This window comes from Cherax quadricarinatus, chromosome 59 (genome assembly GCF_038502225.1).
Source record: "Cherax quadricarinatus isolate ZL_2023a chromosome 59, ASM3850222v1, whole genome shotgun sequence".
Lineage (NCBI taxonomy): Eukaryota > Metazoa > Arthropoda > Malacostraca > Decapoda > Parastacidae > Cherax > Cherax quadricarinatus.
The window spans coordinates 4,259,032-4,274,133 of record NC_091350.1 but is presented as its reverse complement, the minus strand read 5'-3'; the positions used below and the strand labels follow the sequence as shown (position 1 = coordinate 4,274,133).

Below are 15,102 nucleotides of genomic sequence, written 5' to 3'. Positions count from 1 at the left end.
ATCCGTAATATTAAGATCGACATTATTGAGTTTGTGCAAGAAAGGTATAAAATACCGACAATATGAAAGTTAAGACACATGTGCAACATCTGGATATCTTTATTGTAGACGTTTCGCCATCCAGTGGCTTTATCAATACAGATTCTAGGACATAATAGGAAGACAGTAGAACTATATACAAAAGATGAGGTAATCAGTCCCTCAGTCTTGGAGTTAGTGAACACTAACTTCAAGGCTGAGGGACTGATTACCTCATCTTTTGTATATAGTATATAGTATATTGTTTCAAACTTTGGAACAATGCTCTTCTCCAGACTGAGGGACTGACCACCTCAAAACTTTAAGGGTGATGGACTGATTACATCGTCTTCAAGTCTCTTCTGCTTCTATCAACTTTTCTGTACTCGACTGAAGAAGCCTATTGTGTAGGCGAAACGTTTCGAAATAAAGATACCTAACTGTTGCATATGTGTCTTACCTAACAATTTGTCTATATTAAACTGCATCTGCCACTTCTCCGACCACTGCATCAGTCTATTCAAATCTTCCTGGAGTGCTCTAATGTCCTCGTCAGAATGAATTCTACGGCCTATTTTGGTGTCATCGGCAAACTTGCTTATGAAAGTTAAGACACATGTGCAACATCTGGGTATCTTTATTGTAGTAGACGTTTCGCCATCCAGTGGCTTTATCAATACAGATTCTAGGACATAATAGGAAGACAGTAGAACTATATACAAAAGATGAGGTAATCAGTCCCTCGGCCTTGGAGTTAGTGTTCACAGCATCGTGGTGGAGGAGAGTCTGGAGCAAAGGCAAGAAGACTGGCGCTTTTTATAGGCGTCAGTGAATGGGACGGGCAGCAGACGAGGGCAGTCACTGGTAGGCGGGATTCCCCAGTGGAAGTAGGTCCTTCCCAAAGAGATGGGTTAGTTGCAGCAGCCGAATCTTGGTTCAGAGGACATCTACAAGACCTTCTTCACGGCTGCTGCAACTAACCCATCTCTTTGGGAAGGACCTACTTCCACTGGGGAATCCCGCCTACCAGTGACTGCCCTCGTCTGCTGCCCGTCCCATTCACTGACGCCTATAAAAAGCGCCAGTCTTCTTGCCTTTGCTCCAGACTCTCCTCCACCACGATGCTGTGAACACTAACTCCAAGGCCGAGGGACTGATTACCTCATCTTTTGTATATAGTTCTACTGTCTTCCTATTATGTCCTAGAATCTGTATTGATAAAGCCACTGGATGGCGAAACATCTACTACAATAAAGATACCCAGATGTTGCACATGTGTCTTAACTTTCATATTGTCGGTATTTTATACCTTTCTTGCACAACTTGTCAGACACTGCAACATCATGGAATCTTGGTTCAGAGGACATCTACAAGACCTTCTTCACGGCTGCTGCAACTAACCCATCTCTTTGGGAAGGACCTACTTCCACTGGGGAATCCCGCCTACCAGTGACTGCCCTCGTCTGCTGCCCGTCCCATTCACTGACGCCTATAAAAAGCGCCAGTCTTCTTGCCTTTGCTCCAGACTCTCCTCCACCACGATGCTGTGAACACTAACTCCAAGGCCGAGGGACTGATTACCTCATCTTTTGTATATAGTTCTACTGTCTTCCTATTATGTCCTAGAATCTGTATTGATAAAGCCACTGGATGGCGAAACGTCTACTACAATAAAGATACCCAGATGTTGCACATGTGTCTTAACTTTCATATTGTCGGTATTTTATACCTTTCTTGCACAAACTTGCTTATGTCGCTCTTTATGCCCTCATCAATGTCGTTTATGTAGATTGTGAACAACAGGGGGCCCAACACTGACCCCTGTGGAACACCGCTCGTGACGCTTCCCCACTCTGATTTCTCCCCATTTATGCAAACTCTCTGCTGCCTATTTGTCAACCATGTCACTATCCAGGAAAAAATTTCTCCTCCTATTCCATGTGCCTTAATTTTCCTCAATAGTCTCTGATGTGGGACCCTGTCAAAAGCCTTACCGAAGTCCATATACACAATATCATATTCATTACCATGATCTACCTCCTCAAATACCTTAGTGAAAAAAGTTAATTCGTAAGGCAGGAACTCCCCTTTGTAAAACCATGCTGAGATTCGTTGATTAATTTGTGCTTTTCAAGGTGGCTACGAACTGCCTCGGCAATTATTGATTCCATAAACTTTCCCACTATGGAGGTTAGGCTTATCGGTCTACAGTTCGAAGCTAAGGACCTGTCACCTGCTTTGAAAATAGGTATCACATTTGCCATTTTCCACTTATCTGGCACCATGCCAGTCTGTAGTGATATATTGAAAAGATTAGCCAGAGGTTTGCTAAGCTCCTCTTTACATTCCCTTAGAACCCTTGCATACAGTTCATCAGGGCCTGGGGATTTGTTAGGTTTTAATTTATCAATTTGCCTAAGAACCATGTCACTTGTGACCCTAATCGTGCATAGTTTATTATTATCCTGTTCTACATAATTTATTATTTCTGGAATATCGCTGGTATCAAGGTTCACTCCACGAGGTACACGAAGAACACTTCATCCTATTCAGCGAGACAGGAAATATCAGGGGCAGAGCATTCCCTATTCCTTTGGATACAAAAGGAATATCTAGAGGCAGAATATTTCCTACCATTCCTTGGAATATATACGAAATACAAGGTGACAGAGTATTTCCTTTTTTTCCTAGGAATACATACTGAATATCAGAGAAAGAATACTTTATGCAAGGTAACAAGACCAGCTTTACGAAACAGTATTAAAGAAACAGTGTTATTACCACGTATGAAAGAAACGACCCTTGAAAATGCAACCTGGACACACCGTCCGCAGCTGGAGAGACGACACAAAGAAACTGACAAAAGATTAACCACCAGACAAATACCAAAATTAGGAAACAGGAGAAACGATGACGATTTGAAATAAATGGACTTGGCGGAGGAAGAACGAAGAACTAATGGGGGAATATATTGGATACAAGATACTTAGGGGAATACACAGTGTATTAAATATGGGAGTGCTCACCATTAGGGAAACTTTCCAGAGGAGGGAAAGAGGGGGGGGGGTGATACTGGTGAAGGGCTCTTGATTCAAGTGATTGGAGGTGCTCTTCCCTTGTTGCTAGTCTATCAACCAATTTCCCTAAAGCTGCATGACCACTACGGGATTAGAGCTTCCCATGATGATAATTTAATAGTTACGAAATGGAATAGATTGGGGAACGACACTGTGAAGGCCAAGACAGTACACAGCTTCAAAATCGGGTATGGATGTAGCGAAAACATGCCAGCTGTGATAGAAACTTTGCACACCAGCTAACGCAAGGGACCTAGAGCTATAGCTCAACACCCACAACTACCTCCACTTCCCCAAGCGCTGCATTACTCTTGCAGGTTTAGCGCTTTCCCATGCATGATATAAAATACTTGATAATTAACTAATTTAAGCCAACATCAGAAACTCCTTTAGGATAGTCAGTCCATCTAAGAGGAGTAACCAGTTCCGTGGATCAAATTTTTTTTTTTTTGTGGGGGGGAGTATCAAACCTATTAAGGATTTTTTCAAAGCTCCCTGGCTTACCCAAGCTACTCAGAGGTTTTCATTTCTTACTCTGACAGTCATCAGTCACTATGGAAAGGCAGAGCAACACATATTGTGAAGTTGTAAGAAGAGCAAGATGAAGCCAGCCTGGGGAACTATATTAAAATAGTGAGCTAGTCTCTCTCTCTCTCTCTCTCTCTCTCTCTCTCTCTCTCTCTCTCTCTCTCTCTCTGACTTATATTACTAGATAGGATTTCTGGGAAGTAATAGAGGAAAAGAAAGAAGAAAAAATAACTAGAATATGCAAATAAGCTTCATCCATCCATCGGCACACACACACGACACACACACACACGACACACACACACACGACACACACACACACGACACACACACGACACACACACACACGACACACACACGACAAACACACACGACAAACACACACGACAAACACACACGACAAACACACACGACAAACACACACGACAAACACACACGACAAACACACACGACAAACACACACGACAAACACACACGACAAACACACACGACAAACACACAAGACACACGACACACACACACGACACACACACACGACACACACACACGACACACACACACACCAGGTAATCAGGCTAAGGAAGGAAGGAGGAGAGACAACAAGAAATGACCGTGAAGTATGTGAGGAACTCAATAAGAGATTCAAAGAAGTGTTCACAGAGGAGACACAAGGGGCTCCAGAAAGACGGAGAGGTGGGGTACACCACCATGTGCTGGACACAGTACACACAACCGAGGAAGAAGTGAAGAGGCTTCTGAGTGAGCTAGATACCTCAAAGGCAATGGGGCCAGATAACATCTCCCCATGGGTATTGAGAGAGGGAGCAGAGGCGCTATGTGTACCCCTAACAACAATATTCAATACATCTATCGAAACGGGGAGATTGCCTGAGGCATGGAAGACAGCAAATGTAGTCCCAATCTTTAAAAAAGGAGACAGACACGAAGCACTAAACTACAGACCAGATTCACTGACATGTATAGCATGCAAAGTCATGGAGAAGATTGTCAGGAGAAGAGTGGTGGAACATCTAGATAGGAATGATCTCATCACCAGCAGAGAACATGGTTTCAGGGACGGGAAATCCTGTGTCACAAACCTACTGGAGTTCTATGACATGGTGACAGTAGTAAGACAAGAGAGAGAGGGGTGGGTGGATTGCATTTTCTTGGACTGCAAGAAGGCGTTTGACACAGTACCACACAAGAGATTAGTGCAAAAACTGGAGGACCAAGCAGGGATAACAGGGAAGGCACTACAATGGATCAGGGAATACTTGTCAGGAAGACAACAGCGAGTAATGGTACGTGGCGAGGTGTCAGAGTGGGCACCTGTGACCAGCGGGGTCCCACGGGTCAGTCCTAGGACCAGTGCTGTTTCTGGTATTTGTGAACGACATGACGGAAGGAATAGACTCTGAGGTGTCCCTGTTTGCAGATGATGTGAAGTTGATGAGAAGAATTCATTCGATCTTAGACCAGGCAGAACTACAAAGGGATCTGGACAGGCTGCAGACCTGGTCCAGCAATTGGCTCCTGGAGTTCAATCCCACCAAGTGCAAAGTCATGAGGATTGGGGAAGGGCAAAGAAGGCCGCAGATGGAGTACAGTCTAGGGGGCCAGAGACTACAAACATCACTCAAGGAAAAAGATCTTGGGGTGAGTATAACAGCAAGCACATCTCCTGACGCGCACATCAACCAAATAACTGCTGCAGCATATGGGCGCCTGGCGAACCTCAGAACAGCATTCCGACATCTTAATAAGGAATCGTTCAGGACCCTGTACACCGTGTACGTTAGGCCCATATTGGAGTATGCGGCACCAGTTTGGAACCCACACCTAGCCAAGTATGTAAAGAAACTAGAGAAAGTGCAAAGGTTTGCAACAAGACTAGTCCCAGAGTTAAGAGGTATGTCCTATGAGGAGAGGTTAAGGGAAATCAACCTGACGACACTGGAGGACAGGAGAGATAGGGAGGACATGATAACGACTTACAAAATACTGAGAGGAATTGACAAGGTGGACAAAGACAGGATGTTCCAGAGACTGGACACAGCAACACGTGGACACAGTTGGAAGCTAAAGACACAGATGAATCACAGGGATGTTAGGAAGTATTTCTTCAGCCACAAAGTAGTCAGGAAGTGGAATAGTTTGGGAAGCGATGTAGTGGAGGCAGGATCCATACATAGCTTTAAGCAGAGGTACAATAAAGCTCATGGTTCAGGGAGAGTGACCTAGTAGCGACCAGTGAAGAGGCGGGGCCAGGAGCTTGGACTCGACCCCTGCAACCTCAACTAGGTGAGTACAACTAGGCGAGTACACACACACACACACACACGACACACACACGACACACACATACGACACACACATACGACACACACATACGACACACACATACGACACACACACACACACACACACGACACACACACGACACACACACACACGACACACACACACACACGATACACACGACACACACACACGACACATACACACGACACACACACACACGACACACACACACACACACACACGACACACACACACACGACACACACACGACACACACACACACGACACACACACACACGACACACACACACACGACTCACACACACGACACACACACACACGACACACACACACACGACACACACACGACACACACGACACACACACACACACACACGACACACACACGACACACACACACACACGACACACACATACGACACACACATACGACACACACACACACACACACGACACACGACACACACACACACGACACACACACACGATACACACGACACACACACACGACACACACACACGACACACACACACGACACACACACACACGACACACACACACACGACACACACACACACGACACACACACACGACACACACACACACGACACACACACACGACACACACACACGACACACACGACACACACACACGACACACACACACGACACACACACACGACACACACACACGACACACACACACGACACACACACACGACACACACGACACACACACACGACACACACACACGACACACACACACGACACACACACACACGACACACACACGACACACACACACACGACACACACACACACGACACACACACACACGACACACACACACACGACACACACACACGACACACACACACGACACACACACGACACACACACGACACACACACACACGACACACACACACGACACACACACACACGACACAGTAGAGGTCCCTATATATAATGTTACAAATTTATATACACGACTTAACAGAAGGACTAATAAATCTGACTAATATTTCTGAGGCAATTCGAACATTTCATGTAAATTAGAAAGTCAACATAACTTTTAAGAGAGCTTGTAAAGGTATTTGAATAAAATGAGAAAATTGAGCGACAAATGGACAATGGAATACAAAGTCGATAAAATTTATGTAATGGAATTGAGATAGGAAATAAACCTGACTACGTGCGGCCAGCAGTAACAGCCTGGTTGATTAAGCCCTGATCTACCGGGAGGCCTGGTTAGTGACCGGGCCGCGGGTGGCGTTGACTCCCGGAATCTCCAGGTAGATGAGAACAATGTTGGAAATTTCTAAAAAACTGAGAATATGCAAGAAATTCTCGCAATAACCGAGCATCAATTTGCATCTCTCGAATTAATCGACAATAAATGCGTTTTAGACTAGTTTAGACTGCCATAAATAAACCAAAAAAAATTAACGTAATAATGCTTATACTGTATGACCCTTATGGGATTAACGCCTAGTTATGATGATGATAATGCTTATAACAATGATTCTTGGGAAGTACAAAATTCTCTCTGGTTCCTCAGTCTGATACTTGGACCGTGCGAAAAAATTAGATTTATATCTTAATGTGGCTTGTTCTGCCTGGCATCCATTATTGACGTCGGGCTCACCCTCTTAATAAGAACATAGAGTAACACTGCAACAAGCCTACTGGTCCATACTTGGCAGGGCCTTCTCAAATGCAGCCCTGCTTGACCTACATACATGGCGTTCTCAAATGCAGCCCTTCCTGACCTACATACATGGCGTTCTCAAATGCAGCCCTTCCTGACCTACATACATGGCGTTCTCAAATGCAGCCCTTCCTGACCTACATACATGGTGTTCTCAAATGCAGCCCTTCCTGACCTACATACATGGCGTTCTCAAATGCAGCCCTTCCTGACCTACATACATGGCGTTCTCAAATGCAGCCCTGCCTGACCTACATACATGGCGTTCTCAAATGCAGCCCTTCCTGACCTACATACATGGCGTTCTCAAATGCAGCCCTTCCTGACCTACATACATGGCGTTCTCAAATGCAGCCCTTCCTGACCTACATACATGGCGTTCTCAAATGCAGCCCTTCCTGACCTACATACATGGCGTTCTCAAATGCATGGCGTTCTCAAATGCAGCCCTGCCGGACCTCCCTACAGGGCGTTCTCAAATGCAGCCCTTCCTGACCTACATACATGGCGTTCTCAAATGCAGCCCTTCCTGACCTACATACATGGCGTTCTCAAATGCAGCCCTTCCTGACCTACATACATGGCGTTCTCAAATGCAGCCCTTCCTGACCTTCATACATGGCGTTCTCAAATGCAGCCCTTCCTGACCTACATACATGGCGTTCTCAAATGCAGCCCTTCCTGACCTACATACATGGCGTTCTCAAATGCAGCCCTTCCTGACCTACATACATGGCGTTCTCAAATGCAGCCCTTCCTGACCTTCATACATGGCGTTCTCAAATGCAGCCCTTCCTGACCTACATACATGGCGTTCTCAAATGCAGCCCTTCCTGACCTTCATACATGGCGTTCTCAAATGCAGCCCTTCCTGACCTTCATACATGGCGTTCTCAAATGCAGCCCTTCCTGACCTACATACATGGCGTTCTCAAATGCAGCCCTTCCTGACCTACATACATGGCGTTCTCAAATGCAGCCCTTCCTGACCTACATACATGGCGTTCTCAAATGCAGCCCTGCCTGACCTACATACATGGCGTTCTCAAATGCAGCCCTTCCTGACCTACATACATGGCGTTCTCAAATGCAGCCCTTCCTGACCTTCATACATGGCGTTCTCAAATGCAGCCCTTCCTGACCTACATACATGGCGTTCTCAAATGCAGCCCTTCCTGACCTACATACATGGCGTTCTCAAATGCAGCCCTTCCTGACCTACATACATGGCGTTCTCAAATGCAGCCCTTCCTGACCTACATACATGGCGTTCTCAAATGCAGCCCTGCCTGACCTACATACATGGCGTTCTCAAATGCAGCCCTTCCTGACCTACATACATGGCGTTCTCAAATGCAGCCTTTCCTGACCTACATACATGGCGTTCTCAAATGCAGCCCTTCCTGACCTACATACATGACGTTCTCAAATGCAGCCCTTCCTGACCTTCATACATGGCGTTCTCAAATGCAGCCCTGCCTGACCTGCATACACTTACACATCCAGTGGGATTTATCTAATTAGAAATATATGAAATTAATGGTATATAATACTGCCAAAAAGATGAATAAGACATACGTAGCACTTGGGAATCTTTAGTGATTGAGACACTGTACAAATTAATGGGTTTTTTCAATCCAATACAGAGAATAAACACTGTAGACTGTGGAAGGAGAAGTAATGTAAAGTGATTAATCCCTCGGCCTTGATATGTCTAGAGCAGGATCAAGAAGATGGTTACAGTAAGATTCATCCTAGTTGGATGAATCTTATTTTAGCCAGCTGACCCGGTAGTTCACCCACTGGCTTGGATTTCTACGACTCACTCGCCATGGGTTCAAACCTCACCCGTTCCCTGGTTTATCTGCAGTCGTGTTATTGCGATTTCCCGAAAACGTGTTTGTCACTTAATAAAGTCCAGTGTGTGGTCGAGGCGTCGTCAGTAAAGGATCATGTAACCCCATTCGTCTCTCCCACATGTTGACTTGCAAGCAAGTTTATTCAGATATACACAAATACAATTACATAGATTATCATACATAACAGCATATGTGTAGAGAACCTGGGATAACCCAAAAAAGACAGAGTGACTTATTTCCATTTGGGTTCTACTTATTTCAATTGGACAAAACCATTAACTCTCCTCCAAAAGTCGACTCTAGAAGAGCAAGATTTCCTCGAGTTAGGTGGCGAAGTCAGGCAGGAAACTTGTTACCTCCTTCGTTACACCCCCACAGCGTTGTTGGCTGACATCTTTGATGTTCGTGGCACGAGCTACTGGGTCTGGCGTCAGCAAGGTGGCCCGAGATTTTCAGGGACTTAACCGCTGTTAGCTAAGCTATGTCGGTAAAATTAAGCTTCACTTCTTTCAACTTCAGCTCTGTGAAAAAGCTTCACTTCTTTGTGAAAAAGCTTCATTTCTTTCAACTTCAGCTGTGTAAAGAAGCTGAAGAGAATTTCTCTTTTTCTTCTTCTCTTTTTCACTATTTGTAAATATTCATCTAAACTAGTGGGATGGATTGTGAAGGACCTGCCTAGAATGGGCCAACAGGCCTGCTGCAGTGTTCCTCTTTTCTTATGTTCTTAAACTCTACATAGAGCGAAACGTTGTCGCACTAAACGTGCGTGCTCCACAAGGAATCATCAATTTACTGTCAACAACATCCCATTTAAATCAAATAAACTGAAGCTACTCTTCCTCTCCGGCGCTGTATGACCCGGACGTGTTTAGCGCTTCCCCGTTAGTATGATAATCTCCATGATAAATTCATAGTATGGTTAATGTTAGATCACAAATTGATGATTATTTTCTGCAGTGTCTGGAAAGACTTAAATTTCGAAAAATTTGTCGAAAATTTCTAATATGATGACGAACATTAATTCTTCCCGTATACGATGCAAATTCTTCCCGTGTATGAAGCAAATTCTTCCCGTGTATGAAGCAAATTCTTCCCGTGTATGAAGCAAATTCTTTCCGTGTACGAAGCAAATTCTTCCCGTATACGAAGAAAATTCTTCCCGTGTATGAAGCAAATTCTTCCCGTGTATGAAGCAAATTCTTCCCGTGTATGAAGCAAATTCTTCCCGTATACGAAGAAAATTCTTCCCGTGTATGAAGCAAATTCTTCCCGTGTATGAAGCAAATTCTTCCCGTATACGAAGCAAATTCTTCCCGTGTATGAAGCAAATTCTTCCCGTGTATGAAGCAAATTCTTCCCGTGTATGAAGCAAATTCTTCCCGTATACGAAGAAAATTCTTCCCGTGTATGAAGCAAATTCTTCCCGTATACGAAGCAAATTCTTCCCGTGTATGAAGCAAATTCTTTAATACGTGGCTTATTTTCAAATATATCAGCCATTCCTGCCGTAGAGTAAGAAACAAACACCAACTCATAAAAGCGAGAATTAAAGAGAAGGTAAAATATCGGAAAAACAATAAGCACAAGCAAGAAATTATTCAATATATCAATAAAGAATATATTCAATACAGCTATTTATATATAGCTAGTTTCTGTCAAAACTATAGAACTTAAAGTACGACGATCTTGGACCCAAAACTACTGGTTCTTACACTAATATTGTGTGCGAGTTTACACTAAAAGCAAGCAAGCAGTGGCAATTATGGCGCAGGACAAGCACACAATGGTCAGAATTGAAGATATATAAACCAGGACAAGTTTAGCCATTAATTTTTTTATTATAATAACAGACAAAGCACATTATCAAGAAACTAGACGACAAAGACTTGAGGACAAAGACAGTCCTCAAAAAAGCTGTAGGATAGCATAAGACAAGCACACAGTCCTGAAGATAGTTGTAGGAAAGCGTAGGACAATCACACAGGCTTCAAGACAGCTGAAGGAAAGATTAGGACAAGGACACAGTCCTCAAGACCTTAGACGTATATTAGCGCAGGGTTGCTAAGAATTACCAGAACCGGATGCAAAATAACGCAGAAAAAACCGCTCTAGAATAAGGTTTTATTGGGGACAACGTCTGGCTGTGTATAGAGCTTGATACGATAAAGCTCAGCACAGAGCGAAACTGTCCCAGTGAAAGCTTGTGCACAAGCTTTCCTTACACAAGGACTACTGAAGGATAGCATAGTACAAACATACAATGTTCAGAACTCCTGTTGTGTCTACTGTTATGGGTGCGTGGTCGCTTTCTCAAAGGGTCGTGGTTACTTTTTTGTATAAAAAATCATTCCTGGTGATGAAATAGAGCAAAACAGCTCCAGTTTGACTCCAGTGCTGTACTAGTCACTAGAAATCATAGGATCAATGTAAAGTGACCGAAATTTGAGAATAAATACTCGACATTTTAGGAATAACAATTAATCTCAAATGACCAGTGTTCAAGCGTAATCCAGCCGGCATAATTTGACATTAATCACGATACTTTGAGAATCTGACACTAAAGAAAGAAGCCAGGACGGCCTAGTGGCTGTCAGGAGAACGGTGCAAGGGGTTCGATACCAAGATTCCCTACAGACTACCAGGAGAGCGGTGCAAAGAAGTCGGACACCAGTAGGCTTAGCCAAGGTAGCCTAGATGCCACCAGCAAAGCGGTGCAAAGGGTTCGGTACAGAAGAAAGGAGTCAGGATACCCTACTGGCCACCAGCAGAGCGATGCAAAGGGATTCAATCCTAATCCTTACCTTGGCAAAAGTTACCTCTGCGAGACATGGCTTTCTCCAGTAAGACAACTGTGTGGTGGTAAAAGTTATGGGGGAGCCATTAGAAATTTTAATTAACTTAATAAAAAAAAAAGAATCACTTTACCACTTAATTGAAAAAAATGGATATTTTAAACTCATCACTTATGATTTCAGTGAAGATGTAACGTACCATCTTAATTATAATTATTCAACGTTATAATTATACTACCTATTAGAGTAATGCCGTATAAATGGTCTTGTGGTCTTCACTCAGATTTGGACCAACAAATCCTTAAAATATATCTTATTCACTGATATTTTTTTGTGAATATAGTTAAAAGAAGATATTTTAATTTCTGCACCAAAGCTAGCTTAGCTAACTTAATAATGATAAAATTAGTGTATAATATAGTTCAATCTATTCTAACCTATCTTAGGTCAGCAAATATTAAAGGGCTATTATTTAACATCAATGATACATAATTTAAATATGTTCAGGCTAATTTCCGCGTAACTATAGCAACAGTAAATTTGCACTCGACCTTTTTGGTAAAACGAAAAGTTGCATAAGCCAACATTGAAAAAACTATATTATTAATAGTTAAACCGACAAGTAGAAAAGACATGTGCAACACGTAGGTAGCTTTATTGTGGATACGTTTTGCCCACCAGTGACTTTCTCAGTCCACAGAGAATTACAATGGAAGATGTGAAGGGAGATCAAGGAAATCAGTCTCTTAGCCTAGAGAGATATTCAGATGAGATAAAAAAAATCATCTCTTGGCTCATGGGGACGGATTATCTTAAACTCATCATCACATCTAACTTTTCTCGGTGTGTTGGACTGATGAAGTCGCTGGTTAGCACATGCGTCTTATACACAGCAAAAGCTACCTAAAAAAGCAAATCACACACCAAACTACAACGTTTTATAAGGTTATCTTGTTAGAACACATTCTTAGAATGCAGCACTGCTATAACAATCACTTAAATCACTACAAAATTCATTATTAAAAGCGCAATAACAATTCATTAACACAGAAGCAACACAGGGTGTAGTTTCGCTAATCGGTCAATACATGCCACCAGTGTTAAATGTTACGTAATAACAACTGTCACAATACCATGATTGGAACAGTACTCATCTAACGCATAATATCGATATTTTGTACAGAAAACTGATGACGTTTCTCCCCCTTACGACCCAGATTGAGCGAAATGTATTTTTGTGGAAATTATTGTATAATATATAATATAGTATATATAATGATGGCCCGTGGCACATGGGCCGCCATTTATACCTTCTGATTTGCCTCAGAGGACTCCCCCTCCTATCTGTTGCTGTCTTGCAATATTGCGTAGCTCCTGAAGACGCATGTGTGAAAGATCCAGCAGAGCTAAAGATTTCCATCCCTGTGTGGCTTGCTCTGCATTAAGATCGACTGTATGCGATTGTATTGTATTTTGTGGGTATGTATATATATATTATATATATATATATATATATATATATATATATATATATATATATATATATAAATATATATATATATAAATATATATATATATATATATATAAATATATATATATATATATATATATATATATATATATATATATATATATATATATATATATATATATATATATAATATATTATATATATATATATAATAAAGTTTTTCTTCTCTTTTTTAGTAAATGTCTACAGGAGAAGGGGTTACTAGCCCATTGCTCCCGGCATTTTAGTTGCCTCATACGACACGCATGGCTTACGGAGGAAAGATTCTTTTCCACTTCCCCATGGACAATAGAAGAAATAAAGAAGAACAAGAGCTATTTAGAAAAAGGAGAAAAACCTAGATGTATGTATATATATATATGCATGTGCGTGTCTGTGAAGTGTGACCAAAGTGTACGTAGGAGTAGCAAGATATCCCTGTTATCTAGCGTGTTTATGAGACAGAAAAAGAAACCAGCAATCCTACCATCATGCAAAACAGTTACAGGTTTCTGTTTCTCAGTCATCTGGCAGGACGGTAGTACTTCCCTGGGTGGTTGCTGTCTACCAACCTACTAGGTTGAAGGAGGGGTGTTAATGTTGCAGTTTAAAAACTGTAGTGTAAAGCACCCTTCTGGCAAGACAGTGATGGAGTGAATGATGGTGAAAGTTTTTCTTTTTCGGGGCCACCCTGCCTTGGTGGGAATCGGCCAGTGTGATAATAAAAAAAAATATAATATATATTATATAATATATATATATATATATATAATATATATATATAATATATATTATATATATATAATATATATTATATAATTTAATGCTGGTTTAGAGCTCTTGGGTTAGGTTAGGTTACTTTCCTTAACCCAGATGCGCTGTACGACTCTTACCGGCTTAGCGATTCCGTAAGAAAAAAATAAAATGATATACAATAAAACTGTTTTGACAAACAAAGCCAAAATTGATTAAATTCCGACATAAACATTATTTCTTCTTTGCAGTATAAATTAAAAAAATTACAGTAGGGAAATTTTCTTTTTGAAGAGACTGATGGGTTGAAAGGTTTGAAACCTACCGACTCAATACCTAACACACACAATCCCCTCACTGATGCTGGTGAAGAGCTCTTGATCCGGGGAATTGGATTTGTGCTCCACTCCCCTGAATTAAACCTAGATGCCTTCCACCCAAAAACACTGCATAATCCCTTCGGGTTTAGCACTCCCCCATAATAATATACGGAAAACTCTCTCGTTTTACTGTACTATATACACACA

At 42.2% G+C, this 15,102-nt stretch overlaps 1 protein-coding gene across 6 annotated transcripts in view; it reads right to left on the bottom strand.

Moving 5' to 3' along the window:
- LOC128698817 (uncharacterized) overlaps window positions 1-15,102 on the bottom strand; it is a 155,717-nt gene that overhangs the window by 19,792 nt on the left and 120,823 nt on the right. For 5 of the 6 annotated variants that reach the window (XM_053791224.2, XM_053791229.2, XM_053791228.2 and 2 more), the window contains exon 6: window positions 12,321-12,368. The exons of the other annotated variant lie outside the window; for it this stretch is intronic. In XM_053791224.2, coding sequence (XP_053647199.2) covers window positions 12,321-12,368 — 48 coding nt within the window. The remainder of the gene's footprint in view (window positions 1-12,320; window positions 12,369-15,102) is intronic. 6 annotated transcript variants of the gene reach the window in all.